At 41.9% G+C, this 26,685-nt stretch overlaps 1 protein-coding gene across 6 annotated transcripts in view; it reads left to right on the top strand.

Moving 5' to 3' along the window:
* The first annotated feature begins 212 nt into the window (after positions 1-212).
* The window catches only part of LOC148050117 (uncharacterized), a 39,961-nt gene continuing 13,488 nt past the window's right edge, over positions 213-26,685 (top strand). Inside the window, exons 1-6 of one of the 6 annotated variants that reach the window (XR_015701559.1) lie at positions 213-439; positions 615-724; positions 3,886-3,995; positions 8,497-8,755; positions 13,995-14,137; positions 14,216-18,311. Coding sequence is in view for 2 of the 6 variants with exons in the window: in XM_087744981.1 (XP_087601107.1) it covers positions 213-439; positions 615-724; positions 3,886-3,995; positions 8,497-8,727 (678 nt within the window). In the remaining 4 variants the exon portion in view is untranslated. Of the gene's footprint in view, positions 500-614; positions 725-3,885; positions 3,996-8,496; positions 10,002-13,994; positions 14,138-14,215; positions 18,312-26,685 lie in introns of those variants that run through there. The other 5 variants (XR_015701560.1, XR_015701561.1, XR_015701562.1 and 2 more) reach the window with 5 other exon arrangements.

Raw genomic sequence — 26,685 nt, forward strand, 5'->3', positions numbered from 1 at the left:
GAGCCCTGCCCTGAAGGCCTCAAGCTGGGCCTCGAAGGGGCCGGATTCTCCCCTAACGCGGGTGCCGTGAGCTGCAGCGCGGGGAAAGAGCGGCGTCTCCAGAAGCCCCTGGCTTCAGCCAGGGGCAATCTGCGGCAACAAGGGTCGCTGCTGCTTCTTGCCCTCTCCCAGAGGCCGCGCTGAGGCCGTGGTTGTCCGTTCCTCCCCTGGGGATGCCGTTGACTGCGCCCGCCTCAGGCTCGCGTGGGTTGTCTGTGCCAGGCCTCGCTCCCCTCGCGGCGTGGGGGCGAAAAGGGACAGGCGGAGCCCTTACTGGCTGTGGGCAGGAGCTGCCGCGGCCGAAGCTGGAGAGGCCAGAGAAAGAGGAGAACAAGAAGTCGAAGGCAGTCCGGCCGACAGCTGCCTCCCGCTGCAGGCAAGAGACAGCCTGCCTCTCCGGGTGAGGAAGGAGCCCTCTTTGGAGTCTGCAGCAGGCCATATCTCCAACGTGCACCACAGGGTCTGTACGCGTAACCCAGAGCGTGGTACAGGCATGTAGTGCATGAGCAAGCGAGGCTACATGTCTAGGAAGCCTCGTCTTGTACGAGCTGTGAGACACCCACGTATTCTCTTAGGTGGAGCACAGCCAAGCAACCGGAGTTACAGAAGAGGAGGGGAGGAGAGAAGGAGAAAGAAGTGTCTGACCTGTCAAATTCTCCTGGCAGTGCCGAGAGCAAGAGCTGCAGTGAGTCCCAGGCCCTCAGGGCCCTGTTGCCTGTCTTCTGTGTCCTGGTCCCTCCCTGCCCCGCCCCTGGCCCCCTCTCTTTCCCATGCTGCTGTGATTATTTTTTTTCCTCTCTTGTACCTCTCCGCTTCTCTCTGTTCTTCTGTCCTGCTCCCTCTCCCTCTTTTTTTTCATTCTCCATCTCTGTCCTGCACCCAGTGCTCCTTTTTCCTTTTCCATCTCTTTGTCCTGATCTGCACCCATCTCTTTTTCCCCCACAATTGCTCTGGCCTCTTCCCTGGCGGTCTTTTCCTCTCTATGCCTATATGTGCCACTCCATGGGCCTGCCTTCCTATCTCTCTTTCCTTCCTTCTCTTTCTATCCCTTTGTCTTGCTCACGGTTGCTGGTTTTTAAATTCTGTGTCTCCCTGTCCCTGTCCTCCTTCCCGTTCATCTGTTACTCACTCTGACCCTTTGTGCTGTTCCCTGCCCCATTTTTCTTCTCCCTGTTGCTCTTGCTTGCTCTCTACCCCGGTGTCCTATTCCCCATCCCTCTCTTTTTCTCTGTATCCCATTTTCTTGCTCCCTGTCCCTCACTTGTTTTCTCTATCCCTCTCCCCTTCCTCCTGTCCTTCCTTCCCCTGCCCCCCTGCCTCTGGCCTGCTGCTTGTCACTGGTTTTTCTTTCTCCCACTCTGTCCTGGTTCTGTCACTTTCTTTCTCTCTCTGTCCCTCTGTCCTTCCTCCAACCTGTATTTTCCTCTCTCTATACTTCTGCCCCTAATGCTTCTTTCTCCATCTCCGAGTCCTGCTCCCTGGCCCTTTTTTCATCTCACTGTTCCTCTGTCCTGCTTCCTCTCCCTGGTTATTCTGCCTTTATTCCGCTGTCCCACTGCCTGTCTCATTGTTTCTAATTATATCCCCCTGTCCAGGCAGCTGTCCCTTTTTTCCTTTCTCTCTTCCCTACTCTGGCCCTACTTTTTCTTCCTCCATCTCTGTCCAGCAGCCCATCACCCTTTTCTTTCCTTCTCCTCCTCTTTGTCTTAACCTGCATCTGGCTCCCCCTGGCTCCCAGTTCCTCTGTCCTGTTCCTTGTCCTGCTTTTTGTCTCTCCATGTCCCATGCTCTGTCCCCATCTTTCTCTCTCTCTCTCTCTCTCTCTCTCTCTCTCTCTCTCTCTCTCTCCTTCCTTTTCCCTCCTTCTTTTTCTCTGCATCCTTGTGTCCTGTTGCTCATCAGTACTTTTTCCTTTCCTTCCTCTGTCCTGCTTCCCATCCCTTCTCTGTCAATCTCTCTGTCCTGTTGCCTATCATTATTTTTGCTGTCTGCATCCCACTGCCCTGCTTCCCATTCATCTTTCATCTCTATCCTCCTGTCCTGCTCCCCAGCAGTATTTTTTTTCTCTAGCTCTCTGATCTGCTCCCCACCCCCCTCTTTTTCTCTGTCATTCTTTATGCTTCCCTGGACCTTTCTCTCTGCAGTCTTGTGTCCTGCTCCTCTCTGTTTATATCCCACTGTCCTGGTCCCCAGCCCTCTCTTTGCCTCTATAGCCCTCTGTCCTTGTCCCTGTTTTTACTTTCTCCATCTCTGTGTCCTGCTGCCCATCTCTGTCCTGTTCCCTTTCTGGTTTTTTTCTCTCTTGGTTACTCTGCTTTTCTTCCTGTCTCTATTTTTTTTCCTCTTCATCCCTCTGTCCTGCTCTGTGTTTCCGCCCTCTCACTCCCCCAGTGTCCTGGTAACACACAGTCCTGCTGTGTGTTACCCATCCTTCTCCCTCTTCAATTTTTTCTCTTGATTCTCTGTATTTCTGTTCTTCTGCCCATCACAATTTTTTTGTTTTCCATCTCTCTCTCCTGCTCCCCATTCTCCTCTTTCTCTCTCATTCTTTCCTCTTCCCTGTACCTCTACTTTTCTGTATCCTTGCATCCCACCCCCTCCTTCCCTCTCTCTCTATCACACTGTCTTGCTCCCCATCCCTCTCTTTTTCTTTCTGCCCTTCTGATGTGTGTGTCCCCCAGCCCCTCCTTTTATGTGTCCTGGTCTTTCTCTCTACATCCTTCTGTCATTCTCCTTCTCTTGCTCTTCTTCCTCTTTTTCTCTCTTTTCCTCTATCCTGCTGCCCATCACTATTTATTCCTCCTCCATCCCTTTGTCCTGCTCCCTGTCCTTGTCAGTCTTTCCCTTTGTTCTGCCTCCAGTCTTTCTTTGTTTTCTCCATCTCTGTTCTTTTCCCTGTATGTTTTTCTCTCTGCTCCTCAGTCCTTCTCCCTCGTCTTATTTTTTTCTTTCTGCCATCCCTCTCTTCTTCTCTGTGACCCTCTATGCTGTTCCCTTTCTTTTCTTTCTTCAATTATCTGTTGTGTCACCTGTCCCTCTCTCTCTGTCTCTCTTCCTCTGTCCTGCTCCCTGTCCCTATTATTTATTGGTTCACCTCTCTGTCCCTGTTTTCTCTCGTGGCCCACCTCTCTGTCATTTTCTCTGTTGCTCTTGTTGGCTCTCTGTCTCAGCATCCTGCTCCCTGCCCCTCTCTCTTTCGCAGCATCCCGCTTTCTGGCTCCCTGTCCCTCACCTGTTTTCTATATCGCTCTGTCCTCCCTCCTGTCTTTCCTTGTCCCTCTGGCCTGCTATGTCCCATCACTGGTTTTTTTTTGTTCTTTCTCCATCTCTCTGCCTTGGTCCTGTCACTCTCCTCCTCTTTGTCTCTACTGTTTCTTTCTCCATCTCTGCCCTGCTCCCTGTCCCTTTTCTCTTCTCTCTGTGCTCCATCCTTCCCCTAACTGTTTGTCTGTACATCTCCATAGCACTGGTTCTCCCGTTGTTTCTGGCTGTGTTCCCCTGCCCAGCTTGCTGTCCCATTATTCCCCTCTGTCCTGCTCCCTTTTTTCTCATCCTGCAGCCCAAGCACTGTTTTTTCTTTCTCCCTCTCTTTGTCCTGATCTGCCTCTCTCTCTCTCCCCTGCCACCATCCCTCTGGCGTGTTCCCTATCTTTTTCTCTCTCTCTCTCTCCTTTCTTATTCCTTTCATTCAATTTCTCTCTCAATCCATCTGTCTGGCTCCCCACTCATCAGTTTCTCTCTCTTTCCCTCTGTCCTGCTCCTGTGTGTGGTGCGCAAACGAGCGAGGCTACGTGTCTAGGAAGCCTCGTCTCGTAAGATCTGCAAGATTCCCATGTATTCTCTTAGGTGGAGCACAGCCAAGCAACTGGAGTTACAGAAGAGGAGGGGAGGAGAGAAGGAGAAAGAAGCATCTGACCTGTCAAATTCTCCCGGCAGCACTGACAGCGAGAGCTGCGGTGAGTCCGGGGCCCTCAGGGCCCTGTTGCCCCTCTTGTGCGTCCCGGGCCCTCCCTTCCCCTCCCCTGGCCCCCTCTCTTTCCCACGCTGCTGCAATCTTTTTTTTTTCTCCTCTGTACTTCCTTTCTCCATCTTGCTCTGAGTGGCTCCCTGTTCCCATCTTTTAGGTCCTCCCTCTCTCTGCCCTGTAGCCCATGGCTATTTTTTCCTTCTCTGTCTCCCTTTGTCCAGCTCCTGGCCACTATTTTTGCATTCCTCCCTCTTTGTTCTGTAGCCCTTCGGTATTTTTGCTGTCTCTAGCTCTGTCTGGCTCTCTGTCCCTATTGTTCAAGGTCTTCCTTCTTGGCTCTGTAGCAGGTTGCGAGTCTATTTCTTTCTCCATCTCTCTTTATCCTGCTCCCTGCCTCTTATCTTGAATTCCTCCCTCTCTGTCCTGTCGCTACTTTTTCCTTTCTCCATTTCACTCGGTCCATCTCTCTTTATCCTGCTCCCTGCCTCTTATCTTGAATTCCTCCCTCTCTTTCCTGTCGCTACTTTTTCCTTTCTCCATTTCACTCGGTCTTGTTCCCTGTCCCTGTTTTTCTAAGTCTTCCCTCTCTGCCCTCTAGCCCGTTGCTATATTTTTCTTTTCCTGTCTCGGTTTTTCTGGCTCCCTGTCCCTCCTTCTCCCTCTCTGTTGTGTCGCCCATTGCTTCTTTCCTTTCTCCCTCCCTCTCTCTCCATCTTGCTGTCCCCATTTTTAAACTCTCCTTCTCTGCCCAGTAGCCCACTGCAGGTTTTTTCTTTCTCCATCTCTCTCTGCCCAACTCCCTGTCTCTAATTTTTAATTCCTCCCTCTCTCTCTGTGGAAGCCTGTCAGGACTTTCCCCCTTCTCAGTCTCTGTCCAGCTCCTTGTCCCTGTTTTTTAATTCCTCCCTCTCTGCCCTATTACCCATCACCATTTTTATTTTCTCTGTCTCTCTCGGGCCAGCTCAAGATCTTGATTTTTAAAATTTCCTCCCTCTCTGGCCTGTAGCCCATCACTTCTGAAGTTCTCTTTCTCTGCCTCTCTCCGTCCAGCACCCAGCCCCTCTTTTGTACTTCCTCCCTGTGTACCCTGTGGCCTGTTGCTTTCCCCCCCTTTATTTCTCAGTCTTTCTCTCTGGCTCCCCACCCCTGTTTTTTCATTGCTCCCTCTCTGCCCTAGAGCCCAGCACTATCTTTTCTTTCTCTCTCTCTTTCCAGTTCCCAGGCCCTGTTTTTCAATTTTGTCCTTCTTGGCCCTGTGTCACGTTGCGATTTAATTTCTTTTGCTGTCTCTCCCTGTCCAGCTCCCTGCCAGGATTTTTTAATTCCTCCCTATCTGTCTTGTAACCCATTGCTGGTTTTGCTTTCTCTGTGTCTCTCTGTCTGGCTCCCTATCCCTGTCTTTACGTATTTTTTTTTAATTCCTCCCTCTCTGCCCTGTACACATCACTTTAAATTTTCGTTCCCCAATGTCTCTGTGTAGATTGCTCCCAGTCCTGATTTTTTTTAATGCCTCCCTCTCTGTCCTGTGGCCTATTGCAATTTGTTCTTTCTCTGTCTCTCCTTTTCCCAGCTCTTGGTCCCTATTTTTCAGTTTCTCCCTCTCGGCCCTCTAGCACAATGCTATTATTTGTCTTTCCTCATCTTTCTCTGTCCAGCTCCCTGTCCCCATTCTGTAATTCCTCCCTCTCTGCCCTGAGGCCCATTGCTATTTTTCCATTCCCTGTCCCGAGTCTTTAATTGCTGCCTCTCTGCCCTGTAGCCTCTTGGAGTTGTTCCCTGCCCCCCGCTTTCTCCATTGCTCTCTGTCCGGCTCCCTGTCCCTACTTTTTAATTCTTCCCTTGCTGCCCTGCAGCCTGTCACTATCTTCCCTTTCTCCGTCTCTCTCTGTATGGCTCCCCGTCCCTTCCTTTCTGAAATTCGTCCCTCTCTGTCTTGGGGCCCATCATGTTTTTTCCTTTCTCTGTCTCTCTCTGGCTGGCTCCTGCTCCCTATTTTTCAATTTCTTTTTTCTCCATCTCTCTGTCTGGCTTTGGATCCCAATTTTTTAATTCATTCTTCTCTTCCCTGTACCCCATCTTTCTTTTTTTCCCCCCTCTTTATCCATCTTCCCCCCCACCTCTGGCTCCCTGTCCCTGTGTTTTAATTCCTCCCTCTCTGCCCTCTAGTTGTTGCTATACTTCCTGCATGTGTCACACTGCCTCTGGGTCCTCATCCCTATCTTTTCGTTCCTCCCTCTCCTCTCTGTCGCCTGTCACTATAATTTTCTTTCACTCTCTCTCCCTCTGTTTGGCTCTGGATCCCTGTTTTTTCCTTCCTCCCTCTCTCTGCCCTGTTGCCCCTGGCTTTTTTCTTTCTCCATCGCTCTCTGCCTGGCTCTGGCTCCCTATTTTTTCATTCCTCCCTCTCTGTTCTGTGGCCCATCGGTATTTTTTCTTGGTCTGGCTCTCTTTGTCCGGCTCCTTGTCTCTGTTGTTCAGTTTCTTCCTTCTCGGCCCTGTAGCATGTTGGGATTCTGTTTCTTTCTCCACCTCTCCTTTCCCAGCTCCTGGTCCCTCACTTTTAATCCCCTGCTGCCTTTCTCCATCTCACTCTTTCTTGCTTCCCGTCCATGTTTTTTAATTCCTCCCTCTGCTGTGTAGCCCGTCACTTTTTTCTTTTCTCCATCTATGTCCGTCTCACTGCCCCCACTTTTTAATTCTTCCTCTCTGCCCTCTACCCTGCCACTATTTTTGCCTTTCTCCATCCCCCTCTCTCCAGTTCCCTGTCCCTATTTATGAATTCCTCCCTCTTCTTTCTGCACCCACTGGTATTGCCTGTGATCTCCATCTCTCTCTGCCTGGCTCCCTGTCCCCAGTTTCTAATTCCTCCCTCTTCCCCCTGTAGCCTGTCTGGATTTTTCCCTCAGTCTCTCTGTGTCCAGCTCCCTCTCTCCATGTTTTAATTCCACATTCTCTGTCCCATAACCCCACACTATTTGTTTGTCTTTCTCCATCTCTCTGTCTGGCTCCCTGCCACTATTTTTTATTTCCTCCCTGTCCATCTTGTAGCCCATTGTTGTTATTTCTTTTAGTTCCTCCATGTCTCTGTCCGGCTACCAGTCCCTGTTCTTTAATTCCTCCCTCTTCCCTGTAGCCCGCTGCTATTTTTTTCCATTCTAGATCGTGTTCTGTCTAGTCCTCTGTCCCTGTTTATCAACTCCTCCCTCTCTGCCCTGTGGCCCATCGCTTCCCCCCATTTTATTTCTGCCTCTCTCTCTGTCCGGCTCCCCATCCCTGGTTTTTTAGTTCCTCCCTCTCTGCCCTGTTGCCCATCCGATCTTCTGCCTTTCTCTGTCTCTCCCTGGCCAGCTCTCTGTCCCTATTCATTAATTCCTCCCTGTCTGCCCTCTTGCCTGTCACTTTTGTCCTTTCTCCATCTCACTGTCTCTGGCTCCCTGATGACCCTATTTTAGAATTTCCTCCCCCCCCCTTCTTTCTGTATGCATGGCTACTCCTCTTGCTCTCCAGCTCTTTTTTTCTGGCTCCCCATCCCTATTTCTTAATTCTTCCCTCTCTGCCCTGTAACGGGTAGCTATGTGGTTTGTTTTGTGTTGTTTCCCCCCCTGCCCCTTCCCTCCATCATTCACTGTCCTTGCTCCCTGTCTCTGTTGTTTCACTCCTCCCTTTCTGCCCTGTTCTTGTCACTTTTTAACCTTTCTCCATCTCTCGGTCTGGCTTCCTGCCCCTATTCTTCTTTCCCCCCTCTCCGTCGTGCTGCCCATCCCAGGTTTTTCCTGCATCTCCATCCTGCTCCCCATCCTTCTTTGTTGGTCGCTGTCCTGCTCCCTCTCCCTCTTTCTGCTGCCTCTCTTCCTCTCCCCCTGCTGCTTCTTTCCCCCCCATCGGGCTCCCTTGTCCCCGTCCTTCTCTCACTGTCCTGTTCCCTGCCTCATGTTTTCTCACCACATCCCCCTGTCCAGCCAGCTGCCGCTTTCCTCTTCTAGTGTCCTGTGCCCTGCTCCTCAGTTTTGGTGGCCTCCACCTCTGCCCAGCAGCCCCTCGCTCCAGGAGCCAGCTGACCGACCGTCTGTTCCCCACCACACTGATGAGCGTGGCTCTGGGAATGACTGCCGAGGTGTCCCAGGGGCAGGGGGAACGTCAGGGCCCCGAGTTATGGAGCAGACTCGCTCCCGGGACTTGTTCTGTGCGTGACTGAACACACACTTGCGGTCTCCTTTGCCCTCCCGGCTGCGTTTGCGCTCCCTTTGCGCCGAGCGAGCGGCTGTGAGGGAGCCCAGGGCAGGAGGTGACTGATGCACTGTGGGGGTCGGGCGATGCCCCCATTCCTTTTTTCTCATCCTGCAGCCCAAGCGCTGTTTTTTCTTTCTCCCTCTCTTTGTCCTGATGGGTCTCTCCCCCCCCCCACCCCAATCCCTCTGGCTTGTTCCCTGTCTTTTTGTCTCCCTCCCTTATTCGTCTCATTCAATTTCTCTCTCTATCCATCTGTTCAGCAGGAATCCAAGGGGGTCTCGCAGGCAGCTGCCTCCACAGCAAGGAATGGCCAGTGCCTGCAGCGAGGAAGGATCCCTCCGAGCCGCCCTTGGCAGAGCACACCACCAGCACGCGGGGCTGGGACCTCGCTGCCTCCATTGGCTGCACGTGTGAGCCGCTGGGAAGCCTCGCGGTGGAGGCGCGTTGAGGCAGCTGCCGCCAAGGCAGCAACAAAAGCCTTGGGGTGGTGAAGGTCTCCTGCTGGTGCCAGGAGCTGTGGTGAGCCGCGCGTTCTCTCGCGTGTCCCAGTCCATCTCTGCCGCCCTTCCCCAGATCTCTGCATGCCTCCCTGCCTCTGTCTCCCTCTCTGCCGGCCCACCTACCTGTCCGGCTCCCAGAAACTTGTTACTCTTCTGCCAACTCTGCTCTTTATCACTTCACCTATTTTTTTTTTCCTACGTTTCCCTCTCTGCAGCTCCCTCTCCCTATTTTTTTTAACGCTTCCCTGTGTTTTCTGTACCCTGCTGCATTTTAATTTCTTTCTAAGTTTCTCTCTCTCCAGTGCCCTGTCCCTACTTTTTAATTCTCCCCTCTGTCCTGTACCCCATCACTTTTTAAACTTTTTCTGTGGTTCCTTATATCCATCTCCCTGCCCCTGTTTTTTTAATATTCCCATGTTTCTTGTACCTGATCACTGTTTAAATTTTCTTTCTATGTTGTCCTCTATCCATCTCCCTGTCCCTCTGTTTTAATTCTTGTCTATGTCTCTTGTACTCAGTTGCTTTTTAAAATTACTTCTAGGTATCCCTCTATCCGGCTCCCTTTCTTGATTTTTTTTTATTTATTTTTTTAAAAAATTCTTCCCTATATTTCTTGTACCGCATTGCTATTTAATTTATCTTTCAATAATTCCTTTTATCTGGCTCCCTTTCCCTAAATTTTAATTCTTCCCTTTCTTCCATATACCTTCTCACTTTTAAAATTTTCTTTCAATGTTTCCTTCTATTCTCATCCCTGTTCCTATTTTTTAATTCTTTCCTGTGTTTCTTGTAGCCTGTAGGTTTTTAAAATTTGTCTCCCTTTATCTGCTTCCCTGCCCCTGTTTTTCAATTCCTCCCTCTCTGTCCTGTACCCAGTTGCTGCAAAAACTTTCTTTCTGTGTCTCAATTTATTTAGTTTAATTTTTAATGATTTCTTGCCTTGCCGTAGTGCTGTCACTTTTTAAAATTTCTATGTCTGCGTTTTAGTTCACTGCTGCTATTTTGTAGTGCTTTCCTCTCTTAATCCTTTGGCTTTTAAAATTTCCACTTTTATCTTTGTTGTCCTTAGTTTTTAATTATTCTTTCTTGTTTTTCCTTAGTGCCCTTGCTTTTAAAATTTTCTTTCTACATCTCTCTTTTAGTTTGCTGTCCCTATTTCATAATTTTTTCCTTTATTTCCCTAATGCTCATTGCTTTTAAAGTTTTCTTTCTATGCTGACTTTTATCCTGTTCACTGTCTTTATTTTTTTTAATGATTTCTTGTCTTTCCTTAGTGCCATCACTTTTTAAAATTTCTATTTATATTTCAATTGTAGTTCACTGTCACTATTTTTTAGTGCTTTCCTCTTCTAATCTTTTGGCTTTTAAAATTTTCTACTTTTATCTCATTCGCTATCATTTGTCTTTAATTATTCTTTTTGTCTTTCCTTAGTGCCCTCGCTTTTAAAATTTTCTTTCTACATCCGTTTTAATTCACTGTCCCTTACCTCCCTTGCTTTTTAGATTTTTCTACTTTTAGCCTGTTTGCTGTCTTTATTTCACTCTTTAAATAATTTGTCTTTTCTTAGTGCCCTTGCTTTTGAGAGCTTCTTTCTACATCTGTTTTAGTTCACTGTCCCTTAAATTGTTTTTTCTATGCCTACTTTTATTCACTTTGATTTTTTTTAAATAATTTCTTGTCTTAGTGCTGTCACTTTTTAAATTTTCTTTCTCCATCTCAGAGTTTGCTGTCCCTACTATGTCCTTAACTATAAAGGTGAAGGACAAGGTCCTGGCTGAGACAGACAGATGTGAAAGACAAACAGAATTCTCACCCCTGAGGGGTGCAGGTCTCTCAAGCATGAGGAGATGCTACTGTAGGAGTAAACTAATGGTGTTGATAGCTCAGGGTTGGGGTTTTTTTCCCCCTAAAATGGTATTAGTTCTCTTTCAGCAGTTCAGGCTCATGCCTGACACATTCCAGTCCATCACTATTCTCCCTTCCCCTCCCCCAAACTATGCCTTCAGTGGAGGCTAATGTGGAAAGCAGACTTTTAAAGTAAATTAAGTGTTCCCCTCATTCTGTACAGCCTGCTTGAGACCCACTCAGTTACTGTTTCTCTGCAGGTTGATACAATGTAATTCTAGGACATAAGTATTTCGGTTGTTCACATCACAGTGAACTGTGCAAGCAGAGAAATCAAACACAAGGTTTAAAACAAAAACAATCCACTGTGAAATACATCCTAAAAAACGGGGGGGGGAAAAAAAGGTGCAACTGCCTTATGTCTTACAGTGTTATGGCAGGCATACCTGCCATCAGGCGGTAAAGTTGAGAGTACTCCCAGTAAAAACATTACAATTTTTTATTAACCCTGTGATCCCGATCAGCAGGGACATGTTACACATACACAAGTCCTCTGCCACAGAGAGAGAAAGCGAAATGTTAGGTCACAAAAATGAAACTGAGTTTAACTGCAGTGTCACATACACGTCCAAGAGTTTACATACAAGTTTTCATGTGTACAGACACACAAAATACGTTTTTATGAGACAGTAAGATACAATAAACAATTCCTTACAGTTTTATAAAATCTGTAATTCCTGCTGTTTAACAATGCATGGAACTCGTACACAACAGTGAGAACAAGGACTGAATTGGCTTTTGTTGGGGTTTTTTTGGTTTATTTTTAACAACTAGAATTACACTTTAAGAATTGGACTAAGGCTAAAATGAAATTACTGCACACTGGAATAAGAGCTGGAACTAATTCGTTATTACAGATCTAAACACTAGGACAAAGCATGTGAAAAGTTATTCATTGAATGGATACAGGATTGCATTTAAAAACTGCATAAAACAAACTTGCAGGCAGATATCTACTCTCAGCATCAGCAGTGGCATTAGCAGAGCATATTTAACATGTTTCTTCTTAGCTGAAGCCTTCGGCCACTTTAAAAAAACTTGGTGACTTTGCATTAATTAAACTTGTACAGTGGCAAACAGCAATACTAGTAATAGTTATATGACTGCAGGAGGCAAATCAAATGTGTCAGTCCCTAAGGAGCAGGCTGGTAAACCTTCAGATTGAGAAAAGCCTGTTACTTATCAGTGGGAAATACACTGTACTTTCTAGCTCTGACAGCTGAGTCTATTCAGGAGGGAATTATTCTAGAATGAGACTGTAGAAAACACAGAATAACCTACCAGTTAAATGTTAAATACATGAACCAGGATGCTAGAAAGAGTAACGGTGCCAGATCAATACAGAGTAAATGTATTATTGCTTAAGCAGGAGTTCACAGTATCAATAAAAAGGAAATATTAGTTAAAACTTGCAAGGCTTTGACCCCACCGACTGAAAAGATGTTTACTTCTGAAAAACTTGCCATTACAAGGTACCAATCCAAGCAAAACAGCACACTAAAAAAAGTTATCTGATTCTTTTCACTGATTTCAGCTTTTATTTTGTGCCCCATCACTATGCTTGTTCTGTAATGGTGACAGAGATATTAGTATAGCCACTCTGGACTTGCCTAGAAAGACAACTTGTTCTTTCCTCACGTTACCCATCTTTTATTTCCAATTCTTTGGAGACTGAAGACTCGGAAAGAAAATGCATGCTTTGTAGTAGATGTTTTCACACCTGTTCTGGGAGTGGATTAGAAAAAGGAAACGCTATACAATATATATGCAGGTAGGATGATCCTGTTAAACAAAGAAACAGTGCAATCACATCTATGCACATACATCTTCAAGAAAGCACCCATCCTACTGCACGGTAGAGCTAGTAATACACGAAGAGAACCTGCAGCATGCAGTCCCTCAGGGAGGCAGCACAGCCTAGTCCCTGACCACTCCCCACCCAGCGGGGGGAGAAAAGAAAAGAAAAGAAAAGAAAATTGTACCAGACAGACCTTTTGAGAAAGGGCATTCAGGTCTCCAGGATATGAATTCGCTTTTTAAACCAATTAAACTTCACTGCTCCAAGCTGCCAAGTGCCCACCTGTGCTATAGGCTGGTTTGTTTATTTTAAAGAAGGTAGCTGTGGCCTGTTTTCATGGAAGTCTTTCCTGCTGGTGTATACTGGGCAGATTAAGACACACGCACTAGACTGGTTCCCCAAACAAAATCCCCACCATTGAGCATGGAAGAGATCCGTAGCTCAACCCTTCCACAGCACAATTCCTAGTGTGCAGAGAACCCAAACTGTCAATATCAAGGGAAATTTATCAACACCCAGAGTGACGGCAGTTCTGAAGATCAAGTATCAACAGCTAAACTTCACTTCAATGTTTTCTGTCAAGTTAAGCCCATATCATCATCTGGCCCAGCATAAAAGGCACGCTCAAAGCCTTGTTTTTAACTAAACTACCTACATTGTTCCTATCCGACTTCCCACTCTACAGAACCAGGGTTGGTTTTTTAAGCCCTGGATCCATCATTGATCTTTTGGCCCGAGATTCTTCTGCGCCTTTCCTACGTGCTACTTAACTTCTTTATCAAATAATCTGCCCCTTACCTCCACCTCTGTTCACCTTTTCTGCTGTACTTACTCCATACATTTTTTCCTTTTTCTGCTTAGAGGATGTATGCAGAGAATCCATTTGGAAAAAGAAAACAGTATTTTGCAAAAGCTTTGATTTATTGTCATTTGGATGCTCCTCCCCATTTCAATCTGTTTCAGATCTTTTTTGTTTACTGTAGCTTCAAAAAAAAAACAAACCCAAAAACCACAACAAAACAAAACTCCCAAAACACTACACACAGCACATACCGAGTTCCTTACCGAATTTTAAACTAACAAGCTGTTAGTTTCACACGCCATGTTGGGAAAATTGCTTCCGAAATATAAAACACTTACAAAACCCATTATATACTTTTAACATCCTGTAAAGATTATCTCATTCATAGGAAGTTTGGACATTCTTGCAAACAGTCACGGGCATAAGTCATTACACTTAAACAAAGGCCTTTACAAATCAGCTACATGGAAGCGTAGCTTGTTCATCTCATTCTTCCCACATAGTGAGCAAGCCAAAGGTGGGGGGGTGGGGGGAGCACAAGACTATTCAAAACCAGCTTGGTTTGGTTTTATGAATATATAGCCAGTTTGGGTTTTAAGGGGTTATATACATACATTTCTACATGTAGTGTCCATTCTAAAACTTATCATTTTGTGGACTCCTCTAATTTAACTTTGTTAAACTATATAGTGACAGAAGTTCTATTAAAACCTGAAAACCAGAACTATAAACTACGTCCTTCGCATTATTAGGAGGTGCTGACCAAAGGACACTCGAAAGGACCTGCATCTACTGTATGACATAATCCATTTGTATTTATGAAGCCTGCCTCAACATTCCCCTGGCTTTATTAGTAATAAAGGAAGAGGAAAGCCTTAGTCTCGTACTAGATGAGGTAAGCTTTTGTACAAAAAGGTACATATTCATTGAAAACACACTTTTAACAGGACTAAATGACTTCTCCTTTCCCCAGCCTCCCACATTTTCAGAGAACCGAAAAACAATTTTATCATTAAACTGTCTCCACAGTGAAGTACTCAAGCAAGGCAATGCTTCAAATGGCACATAGAAACCCAGAAGAAATTGAAAAAAAAAAAAAACAAAACAAAACCAAACAAAACCAACACGACAGGAATCGGTGCTACTTTTAATAAAGATCTTTTACAGTTAAGGCAATATCTTCCCAGCAGAGTTCTAGATTTATCTTTAAGCCTTGATAGCACAGACCTGTGTGTAACACAATCATCAACTCCACTTCTGCTAAAGAACAACAGGTTGGCATCTGTCAGCAGTTCAACATTAAAATAAATATCAGCTAAGTTTTGCCTACGGCTTTTCTGCACCACACAAATAACTTTTAACTTAAATTTTACACATTATTCGTCTAACTCAGAGATCCAAACACAAAATCTGGCACTTGGGACATCATGTGGATTTCTGATATCCGTTGGCAAATGTAGGGTCCTGAAATAAACGGTTAGATTTAAGCGATTTACAGATGTAGGGGCAGGATAGTGGGGGAGAGGGTCATTTTCATTTTTTTATTCCAGATGCATACCTAAAATATAGATAATCATTGTTCTGCCTACATGGTGTTTCAAAACACCACATTTGAGAGAGCACAATGGCATTGAAACTAGTAATACAAAACTTGAGTGGAGACTGCAGAATTTCCTAGCATCTGGCTTACTCAGTTAAACGAAGAGCTCGTCATATGCTGGCTTTTCATCTGTGGCACGTCACCTGCAGTCTGCAATGCTACCGCGTGGCTGAAATGCCACAGCTGATACGCCGCTGTGTGACATACCTTTAATTTCACGTGCCATGCATAGCTGCATCCCCCACTGTGAAATGTTGCAGCGGCATATTTTTCAGGTGACGTTACATTGTTTTGCTGGACTATTTGCTCCAATTTAAAGTCACAATTAGCATTTGAGATTAGAGGAAAAATGTTAGCCAAGCTGTTTGAATGGTACACTCTAACTGGAGACTGGTTGTCATCCTCTCATAATGCTAAGCACCATTGCTCCCGTCATTTATTTTATATCCAGGAGATAAACATTTTTTCTAAGTTGGACCATCAAAGAAGGCACGTGGTAAATGCATGATAGAAACCTCTACATAGCTGGTTTTGGCTGAAGTAAAAAAATAAAATGGCAAAATATGCTGTATATTCAATACACAGAAATCAACAAAATATGTGGTTTAACACATATTATCAAAATTTCCAGTAATATGTTATGTTTTCATACACAAATGACAAAACATATGGGAAAGACTGCTTTAAAAAGCTACAGCAACAGCAAAAACACCAAAGGGATGTAGTGCCATGAATGCAACTACAGAAATAATCTTTCATGCTGTGTCATTCAAATTGTAAAATTGCAAAATATAGTCACAAACAAACACGTAGTTGAAACACAGAGTTCTGAAACAAAGTTTTTGATAGGGGTCTTTATAAAAAAAGCAAAGATCAATATCACTTTGCTCTGAAACTTTAGATAGCATGTTATGCAAATAAAATAGGCTATTCTTAGTCCCCTCTTTATGGACTTGCTTTCTTAAATATGACCTGTATCTCCACCTCATGTCTGCCTCTGCATCTCTTGTTGGAAGAGTATTTCACATCTTGATGTGAGAAGGAATGTAAAATGCTGACCACTTGACGATCAGCAAACATTCCAGCTAGGTTATGGCTTTTTTTCGATAAATACGCAATATATAACAATTTTCTTTTTCTCAACAATAAATATGTTTTTTAAAATATAAACATAATTTAAATGCTACTAGAAGTACTTTTTGGGTAGCAATAGAGATTTAAAGTTATGTTTGAGAGGATAGGTCCAACATAAGGAAACAGCTATAGAGGCTTTAACACTGACCTGCCAATATACCTCAGCCGTTGTCTGGATGTCCCTATCCCAGGGTAACTCTCTCTCTCTGCCTATTTAGTCCTTGGTCTTTCTGCTAAAACAAACATGTAATTTGCCTCTTCTGAAGAGGGTTTGGTAATCCAACGGATTTGATCTCCTTGCCACAGTGTGGATCAATACCACCAACTCATTATTACGTGACAGTCCAGTGAACCAGTGTCCAACTCAGGCCAAAGTAAAAGCAGTTGAATTAGTGGCAAGCTCTGTATCCTATTGCCACTCCAACAATTCCATTGGCACCATTTTGACACAGTAGTGGGGAAGCTAATAATCCATTCAGTTCTGATACTCCATCTATTCAAAATCTAGGACATGTAAAAAACATGCACATAGCCTTTTCCACGCGTATGTAGCCCTATTGGTTTTGTACACTTCTAATATAAAGACTCATAAAGGGATTCTAAACTATAGTTCCCTTACGTTAATGAATATTTTTACAAATTTAGTGGAGGAATGAGTCAATTATTGCCAGGATCTGAGCCTTAGGGGGGAAAAAAAAAAAAAAAGGAAAGAAAGCAAAGCAGGGGGAAAAAAATCATCACTACCTTCTCAGAGAAGAACAAATGGTATTGAATCATCAATAAATGCAGTGTGAGCAGTCTGTAAAATATACACTCAGAACTATCAGAGAAAATAATTCTGAAATATAAAAAGAGCTCTGAAAACTAGATACAAGAATGTAGACAAAAGCTCTTCTTTTTATTCTGAATTACCCACCTGACCCAGTGCCATAATTTTCTAGGTGGGAGGAGGAGAAGGAAAAGAGAAAAGCTTGAATATCTTTTCCCTTTAGTCTCTTTCTCAGTGAAGAAATGGCTGAAGAAAACATAAGAATCGGAAAGGGCGCGTTTTCCATTGTGATTGCAAAAGCTGTGATACACTGTAAAGCCTGGTACGTTTTAGCTCCCTTCAAATTTGTGATGTTATTTAAAAAAATGAATAATTCATGAAAAACTACAAAATCAAAATGCTTCCCACAACTCCCCTAACAATTTCATGCAAATATCTTAACTGCACATCCACTGTTCTTCATCTCCTATTAACCCTTTCCAGTGGAATGAGGAGCTCTCTACTCTGGGTTGGATAGAAACCTAGGCATGAATAGTGTTGAAGTTAAATTCACAGACTGGGACATTTCTATCACAATGATAATTATGCTGCAAAAAAACAGAAATACATCGAGTACATTATTTTTCCTAGAATTTGAATGGAAACTATCATGCATTTAACATAGTACAGATTGCATATACAATAAAAATGTGAAGCAATCTGTGTACCACAGGAGTACACTGTAAATACTTCTCCACAAGCACTGACTGAGCAGCGGGCTGGCTGCACATTCATTGGTCTAGGCTTTTCACATAAATCATAGCTGTCCGAAGTCTAATTGGATTTACACTGGCTGCCAGTGTTCCCAAAGGCTTCTGCACTAGCCAGCTTGCCAGTTCTATAAAGGCGGCCCTACCACACACTGCACAGCCTCCAGGGAGAATCCTTATGTTGAGCACATCCCTCCATGGCCAATTAAACTGGCTCTGGAGTCGCCCTGCACTGTCGGCATGGTGCAAAGAGCCTGCCGTGCAGCTGAGGACTAGGGCCAAGGTGGTGTCAGTTCTGATCCTCAAGCTGGGGAACATTCTATTAGAGAGATTTTAGAGTTACTTTCACGGCTCATTGCAAAAGCGCCACACACATAACCTTCTCTTAAAATAAAACCCTTCCCCATGATAAGAGCTGCAAATGAAAGCATTCTCACCTCAACACAGAGCAGCTCCCACACCCAGCAAAGCAGAACTGGAAAACATGGTTATGGCTGTTGACTACAGCAATTTCTGAAAGAAACCTCAGAAAATATTATATATATCTTTTGTAGTTATAACAGATGAAAAGATATTTAGAAAGCTCTTTATTTTAGGAAGCATTTTAAGGTTTATGTTACCTGCAAAAGTTCTACATTCATTAAATATATATGACATTATTCAGTACAGCATTTTTACTGCCATACTATACAGTGACAACCATCTATGAAATGCTGACTAACCAGCAGCAGCTGCTGAAGAACTTGCTGGAGTTGCAAACCAACCTTTCTCAGAAGTTTGAGCTACAAGCTGAGAAAGCTGAAATATTAAGGAAAGAGTAAATGGAAACAATGAAATAAAAATAAATATAAATTAAAAAGATATAAAAATTATATTAATTGAATTATATTATATTAATATTATATATTTATATTTTTATATAAATAAAAATAAAAACTGGCAGCTGACTTCATAGTGCTTTCAGAAATTGAAGATTCAAAATCTAACACCACAGCCACCTGTAACCTCAAGAACCTTAAAAGAACATTATAAAAATTTGGAAGTATGCTAAAAAGGCTCGAGGAAGCAGATGTTTAAATAGTAACACAAGCATTTCACATTAATTAATAGTGAAATATAAGCAAGAACTATTTTATGCAGAATTCTTTTTTATGAATATATATGTTTATATCCACCTATGTGTATGCACGTGTGTGTATATATATATTTAAATGCAAAGCCTTATTGGTAAGGTCATGTTTGGAGCTGAAGCAAAGCTATTTGCACCGCAGAGTATAGCTGGTTGCCTTACGTATTTCCTATGCATGTGCATATACGTGGCACAACTCTCCTTGGCTTTAGTAGGAATGTGCTTGGGCTCTGTGTTGGCTAATAGTTACAGTCAGGAAGCTGTGTGAATGTCTATTATGAATGTAATTAAATCAAACTGGAGAGATTTTCTTTGAAGCATATTTTTAACACATGTTGCACAGCAATGTTTCATGTTGTGATACACGTCTTAATACCAATACATTCCTGTGGACCACCAGTCCTTTGAAATGCTAGAACTATACTTTACTAGACATACTTAGTCCTGTACCAATTTCACAACTGAAGGATCTTTCCTCACCTCTTATTTTATACTTTCTTTGCATCAAATTATGGCCTGATTTATATTAAAAATGATTGGGTGTATTTATTAAAACTAAAACTAATTTCTTTAACACACTGCATGTTGGTGACATTTTTCTATGCATAATACACATTCATTTTTGGTCATGTACTTATGGTTAGAAGAGGCAAAGTCAAAAGCAGAGAATATCAGAAGTGGACTAATTCGAGAAGTTTTATAGCATCAGGACTGTGGAATTCAAACCCATGTTTCATTCTTATGATAATTTCCCAAAATAGACCACTTAGACATGGACACACTAAAATGAAATTTTTCTTCGTCCATTCTAGTACTCTGAGTAGTACTCAGAATAAAGTGACGGGGACATACAGAAAATAAAGAAAAAAGAGCATTTCTTTGTCTGAATCCAGGTATTGTTTTCTGCAGCTGAATTAGTTTCATTGATACAGTTTAATTTGCTGAGTATCAGGAAAATACATTCCATCCAATTAAAAAAAAAAAAAAAAAAAGGACAATTATTTGTATTTACTATTTAATAATACATGGGAAACACAAGAAAAGCACTTGTAGTCATACTATGATGAATCACCATGCAATCAAAAAGTTTCTTTCTTACAGTCTCTCTCTCCTCTGTGCTCTAAGCTTCACAGCAAAGGGAATGGGAATTTGAGATTTTACACGATGCCAAGAGCAAAATCAGCACTGAGTAAAAATAATACATCTTTCTCCTTGTAACTTCATGGCACAAAAAAATCTGCAATTTATTCCAAGCAAGGGAAGAACTCAATCTTCATATTGTGGATTCAGTAACTTAGACTCATTTGTATTTAGCACAGGGTTCTCTATTAGCAGGAACATTTTCTATTTAAACAAATGCAGGGGAAAATAAAATCTTGATTCCCTTGTATTTTAAATAGGAGATGATACGGATCAGTTATGAATACTCAAGTAGGAGCATAAGAGTCCAGACTTCAGGTTATTTCTAGCTATACAACAGCCTTTTTGTGGACTCTGACTTTCTGTTTTTATGCTTCAGCTCTCCTATCTGCAAAATGGGAATAAAAAATGTTCTTCAGATATATTTCCACAGTTTTAGAAAATACTGAGCATATGAAATGCCATAACACACTGTTGGTGAGATAACAAAATCATACACTAAGTTTAATAAAAACAGCCATATTAAAACTCTTAAGTATAACTAATATCAGAAGGTAGGTTACAACTGACAGTTTCTGCATTCAATGTGTCTCATGGGAGACCCAACTGAATATGGGCAGAAGAGCGTTTGCAAAAAAACATGCTTCAATTAATTTCAGTGTAGTTGAATACAAGGGCCAGAAACTGTAAGCGAATGATGGTACTAATGGCAAGATTTTGTTTCCTTATCGATTCATTCTGGGAGACCACAAATGACAGCGTCCATCATCTGTAAAAATAAAGTTGGAAGCATGCAGCTGCAGAACTGTGTAGAAATAGGCACGGTGTATCCACTAAACGTTATGCCCTGTAGACCACAACTCGGTATAAATCCATCTACCTAGCAATTAGACGCTGCAGCCTGAACTTTCTGTTAAAAAGGGCACTGGTACAGATTGTACTGAAACTAATAATTATTTTCACACATGCCAATCCATAGCACGTAGAGAAAAGAATGTCTCAGGAACCAATCATTAAAGGCTTCCCAACAGTACACAAGAGTGCCACCAGTTGCATCTGTCTATATATTTTTAAAGAATGTATTCCACGGTCTCCTGGGGAAAATGAATAACCACGCTTAGTTGAAAACTGCTTTTTCTTACAGGAATATTCATGAAACAGAAGAGTAATTGTTTTGGTATGAACATTGCTGAAACATATGGTTTTGATATAAACAAGCATATTTTCTTCCATGTACTCTCTCTCTCCTAATCGATAAAGTTTACAAAAGGAAACAACACTGCTTTCTGGCCTGCATGGCAAAAGCAGCAAGAAGGTAACCAAATCAATAGGAAAGTGACTTTGAACTGAGCAGGTGATTTATAAGCTGTATTTTACTATCCTTGCAAAAATATATAATTAAAAACACATGATGTACACCTGTAAAAGAGAGAGTTCCACATTTCTTAACACTAACTCTGTTGCAACTTCCATTGAACTGCAGCAATACCTCTATACGTTAGGTTTGTACTTGCAATAGAGAGGGAAAAAGATGGCAGACCCTGAAGGGAAGTTAATAGGCAGTAGCTTGTCTTCTCATTAGAAAAGAAACTGATGAAAATCAGTCAATGAGGGGTGAGGAAATGCCTATATCAGCAATCTGGTGTTCTTCCTATGTGGGTTCATGTTAGAATTTAGAAATAACATCCATTCCATTGTAGATTTTTTTTTTTTAAACATGAAATTCCAGAGAAAAACTATGAATGAAGAAGCTAATGGTTCCTGCTGAACTGAAAGATTTCTTTGCTCAGCCTTACAAGTTCAAAATGTTCAATATCCATTCAAGGGTTTACTAGTTTACCAGTCCTACGACAGACTTCCCTCAGACGTAAAACCAACGGTGCTACCCAGCTGTGCCCCTACATCTATGAGATGCTTAACAGCTAGTTAAACGTATAAAACAAAATGGAAAGATCTACAGAGGCAGTTCAGAAATGTTTCACTTTACATTAAGGAAAAAACCCTAGATTTAATGATTATTTTTTTTTTAATCTCAATGATTTTACGTTTGTTTGGGGGTTTTTGTTTGTTTGTTTTCTTTATACTGCTCTCACGTGGTTGACCTGTCAGGATGTACAATATCACTATCACAGCAATTTACCATTAATATTACTATGAGGTAATAAGAGTATGGAACAGTAGATCCCATTCTACGCACTCACCTATGACGCACGTTGGCTCATTCTGTTCATCGCAGCAGCTGCCTAGGAAACACTTAGATTTTTCCATTGTAAATTTATAGCAAGCAGGAGTGAAAGCGCAGAAACTGTCAGGAATCTGCATTGTCAAGGACTGAATATGGATTCTTAGATTACCACAAAAACGGTGTTTTACTGTATCATATGCCATAGATTTTCATCCAGTCAGCTCTTTAATGAGCTCTAAGTCAAGTATAGTTCAAGCTAAAAAGAAATCCCAAAAAAGCATCCAGTATTAACATGAAGACATCAAGACATGAAAGCTTTACTTCCCTTGGAGATGTTTGTGATAAGTTTCTTAGCCATACTGGTGTCTTGCATGGGCTCTTTTGCCCACAAGTCATACACAGGTGAGGTTCTCAAGATGCACTTAGGATTGACATTGCATTAAGAGGTCTTCCAGGATACAGCTTCTCCCCCTTAGTCACATGGTTGGAGAGACTCCCAGGTGTGAAGTATTTCACTAACTGTGAAATGCATTATATCAACAGTAATCCATATGGTATGGCTGATGCTGGAATCAAACCTACCTCAAAGGTCTGTAAGAACTGCACAGTGTTTGGCAGCTATGATGAAATGGTACCTCTTCTGATTGTCAGAATCATTGATCACCCCAAACAGAAACTGGATTACAATGTGTATCCTGTCTACCATGCAGACGCACTTTGCTGCTTTCTGGAGATGTGATGAAACCAATCACAACTTTTTGTAATCCCAAACGAAAAGCAAAAGTGGACGGATAACCTGGCAGGTGCTTTTGCACATCTCTGTAGCTGGCATAAGAATGCCGGAAGCCCTGACGGCGTAGATGTTGAGAGAAAAAAAATCAGCACAGAAGAGTCTCTCTGTCATGGTGCTCTGGAGGACACCAAAGAGCGATGCGGATATGGCCACCATGACTGCAGTTAAGAGTGTGGCTGAGAACCCACACCCAGGAGAAATGGGCTCCAGGGACTATGTGGTGGTCAGTTAATTTCAAAGCTATCAGTCATTGTCATTACAGTATGAAATAGGAATGACTGTCTGTAGCCAAAGGTGAAACAAATTTAGAAAGTGCTAGCAAATGTCTAATTCAAAAGAAAGGTCTGGATCAGAGTTAAAAAACAAAACAAAACAAAACAAAACAAAAAACCACAAAGGAAGACAGCAGGATTTTGGAATTTCTCTTTCCATTGGACACCCATTTTCACTTTGATACTACACTGGAAGAAGATTTCCTCAAAGTTAGATCAACATAGAAAGAATAACTTCTCAGCATTGCATCTCTCCGTTCTTTGGTGAATGGAAGAAAAGTCAGCTGCCACTCAAGGCTTCATATCTGGAAGATAGGGTTCATTTAGATATGCCCATTTTCCATAATTTACTGTTGAACTGTATTTCAAAACATGCTTTTTAGTATTCACACATTCCCTCTGCTGCTTTCATGTACTTGCTTTGAAAAGAAACACTGCGTGTCCTTCCTATGCAGTGTGGAGACACCCAGTGGAAAAAACAAAGTAGCATAGGAATTAAATGACACTACCGTAACTCAAGCTGCTAAGAAAAATAATCTCTATCTCTTATTTATGCTGTGATTTCCAACAATTCAAGTGTTGCCTCTTGATTAAGTGCCACTAGAAATGACTGATGGAAAGAAATAGCAAGTTAATATAAAACAAAACAAACAAACAAACAAACAACAAAAAAAGACAATAGAGCTTCTCATTTTACTTGATATTTTCTGTTAATTTTGGATATTTAAGTATCTTAACTTTCTTTGACTGATTTACTTTAAAGGAACAAGATGGACGTATTTGTTAAAAAAAAGCATACACATTTCATCAAAATGAGTATTTTCTAAAGCCACTTGGAATAATCCAGCGTAAACCTTCAGCTGACATTTTTGGAGAACCATCCAGAATAGTTAAGAGATCTTTATTTTTCCTGAATAACAATAACCAATTTGGAGATCACTGTGTAGAATTATATTTGGTTTTCCTCTTCATACTACCTGGCACTTCTTGAAAATTTGTTATTATATTACTGCATCATACAGTATGAAAAGATCCTTCTCAAACTCTCTGCAGTCAAATTAAGCTTTCACTGCTTAAAATAACTGAGGAAACAATTTGTTGTTGATACATATTATTTACCCTTTTTGTTAATAATTTATGAATGTACAGAATGATATAGAACAGCACAAGTCTATGGACAGATCCTTGTGGAACTTTACGAATAACTTCTTCATGAACATGCCTAATTTATTCCTTATGTCTTTTTAAAAAAAAATAGTATTTCAAATACTCTTCTAACCGTTGTTGAACAGCAGCAATGATTCTTTTTCAATGATCCTTTAAATGTACGTATATATGGAAAAAGCAGATCTAAATCTTAATGCATATGGTTTTCTCTGACAACTTGATAGGGGAAAACACGAAGGTAACAGGAGTATTCAACTACAATTCTCTTAAATATCGGTCTTGTCTCTTTCAATAAGCACAGATAATCACATATTCAGTAAACTTTTAAAACAGCTATTCAATATAAAATAATTTTGAGAGAGATACGCAAAATCTTACTCTTTATGACTAAAATTCAGCAGATTACACTAGCACTGCAGCTTTGCAACTGGATCTCTAGACACCCATTACATTTTGTGAGCTGTTTGTACTGTAGCATTTGATATTCTTAAAGGATTGATTGAATCCATTTCCTTTCAAATAAGGTCATTTTCAATTTAGCGGCATTCAGCAACCTGCAAATCTGAGTCTGCAAGGCACTCTTTAAGAATACCACTTTCAGATGATGGATGTTTTCCAGGTGGTTTTGCAGAGAACCGTGAAATGCAGCTGCTACAAAACCTTTGATGAGACATAAGTAGAACAACATCAAAAGTGCACTTCTTTTTGAGCAAATACATGAAAGCGCAAAACTGGCTGACAGTGTCACATAATGGAACTCATTTTAACTTGCAGACAGAAACCAAGAGGAAAGATTACTTCTATGGCCATTGCTTGGAGCATGGCCTATACAGTATAAAAACACAGAAACAGATTTTTAACTCCATCATTATATAATCAAACACAAAGCAAAAATTAAACCTTTCAAATAGAAATACACACACACATACACACACATACATATATATGTACGGTATCATAAATTATGACACTGACTTCTCCAAAATATCATTTCACCGCAAACTGCAAGGTGCGTAAACAAAATTCACAATGGCAACTCTCCTCGCAGCCTCACCCAGCCTCCTAAAAGGCAGAGCAGCTGGTATGGACAACAACGCTCAGCAAGCCTAAGGCAAGCACAGCATACTTATTTATGTAGTTTGTTAAAAACCAGCTCAGTCTAAGTGTTTCGTCAAACATTTATTAAACAAAACACTGGCTGCTATATAAAATGTCACTTGTCTAGGCAGAAATAATTGATTCCAACATTATTATATGCTTAAGTTCCTAGCATACATTTCTTCATATCCTTCGTAATTTTGTTCGGAAGATGGAAAGTTTAGATGACAAAGCCACTTTTCTGAATTCCCTATGCGCATTTGGACCCGGTAGACTTGTCTTAGTTATTTACAGAGATGGACCAGATAATCTTCTCTGTAATTAAAAATAATTTTTAAAAAGTCTGTTCCCGAAGAAACTATAATATAGAAATTATCATTGGAGGTATACTATTGAGAACACATTTCTTCAGCTCACAGGACAAGACTCTGTGGGGGAACATACATTTAAAAATTAATGTCTTGACTCAGTAAACTTCCCAGTGACTATTTCACCAAATTTGAATGCCTCAGGCATTTGGGACCATTCTGAGAATGAGAGGAATCTGAAAGTGTTTACCTGAATTCTTACAAAAGTTGATTCCTAATTACAGAAAACCAAAAGCATTTCACTTTTTAATGTAATTACAGAAAACCAAAAGCATCTCACTTTTTAATGTGTCTATTGTGTTCTATTACAAGGAGAAAATTGTTGCTATTGCAGCCACACGTGTATGTTCCTTGCCAAAGACCAGTAAGTAAAATCTTTTGCTTTAGTTAAACTACAATAAGCAGTGCATTTTGTTTCTACAGTTAAGGATGCCAGCATTTCCACTGAAACCCTTTATAGCAATGTATGTAACCTAACTACAAAATGTGCCCAAAGCTGGCAACTAGTACACTGCAGCTACAGAGAATTTCTTGCATTTTCTAAACATGCTCTTCAATATCACTGCAGTTGCAAGTACTGTATTCTATTTTGGTACACTGAACTCCTTCAGTATTTTGCAGTGAAAAAAAAATCAATTTTATTGGGCTCATAAAACCAAAAAAAGTGTCATTCAGTGCCATTTACAACCATATTAATTCTTAAACATTGTTAAGTATAAAGACGTTTCAGATCTGTTATCTTGCAAGAATTTCTTCCAATAGAAACTGAAACCAAACATACTCAGTCACCTACTAAATCAGGAAGGCTTGGCAGAGTTTCAGTAGCTCTCTCCCTTCTGTTGCCACTGTCCTCGCGTACTGTTAGATTTTCTGGCAACACCCTGGCCAACACACAGTGGTCTCACTCATTCATGAGTTTCCCTTTCTAGTCAAACTCATTCATTTCAGCCTTTTCCTTTCATTGTTCTTACAGAAGAGCCACAAGAGCAAAAGGGTCCTTGTCCGAGGCTTGGCACGCATATCCCTTTACTCTCATCTA

This window comes from Nipponia nippon, unplaced genomic scaffold, assembly GCF_047370975.1.
Source record: "Nipponia nippon isolate SJK-2023a ecotype South Korea unplaced genomic scaffold, ASM4737097v1 scaffold_9, whole genome shotgun sequence".
Classification (NCBI taxonomy): Eukaryota; Metazoa; Chordata; class Aves; order Pelecaniformes; family Threskiornithidae; genus Nipponia; species Nipponia nippon.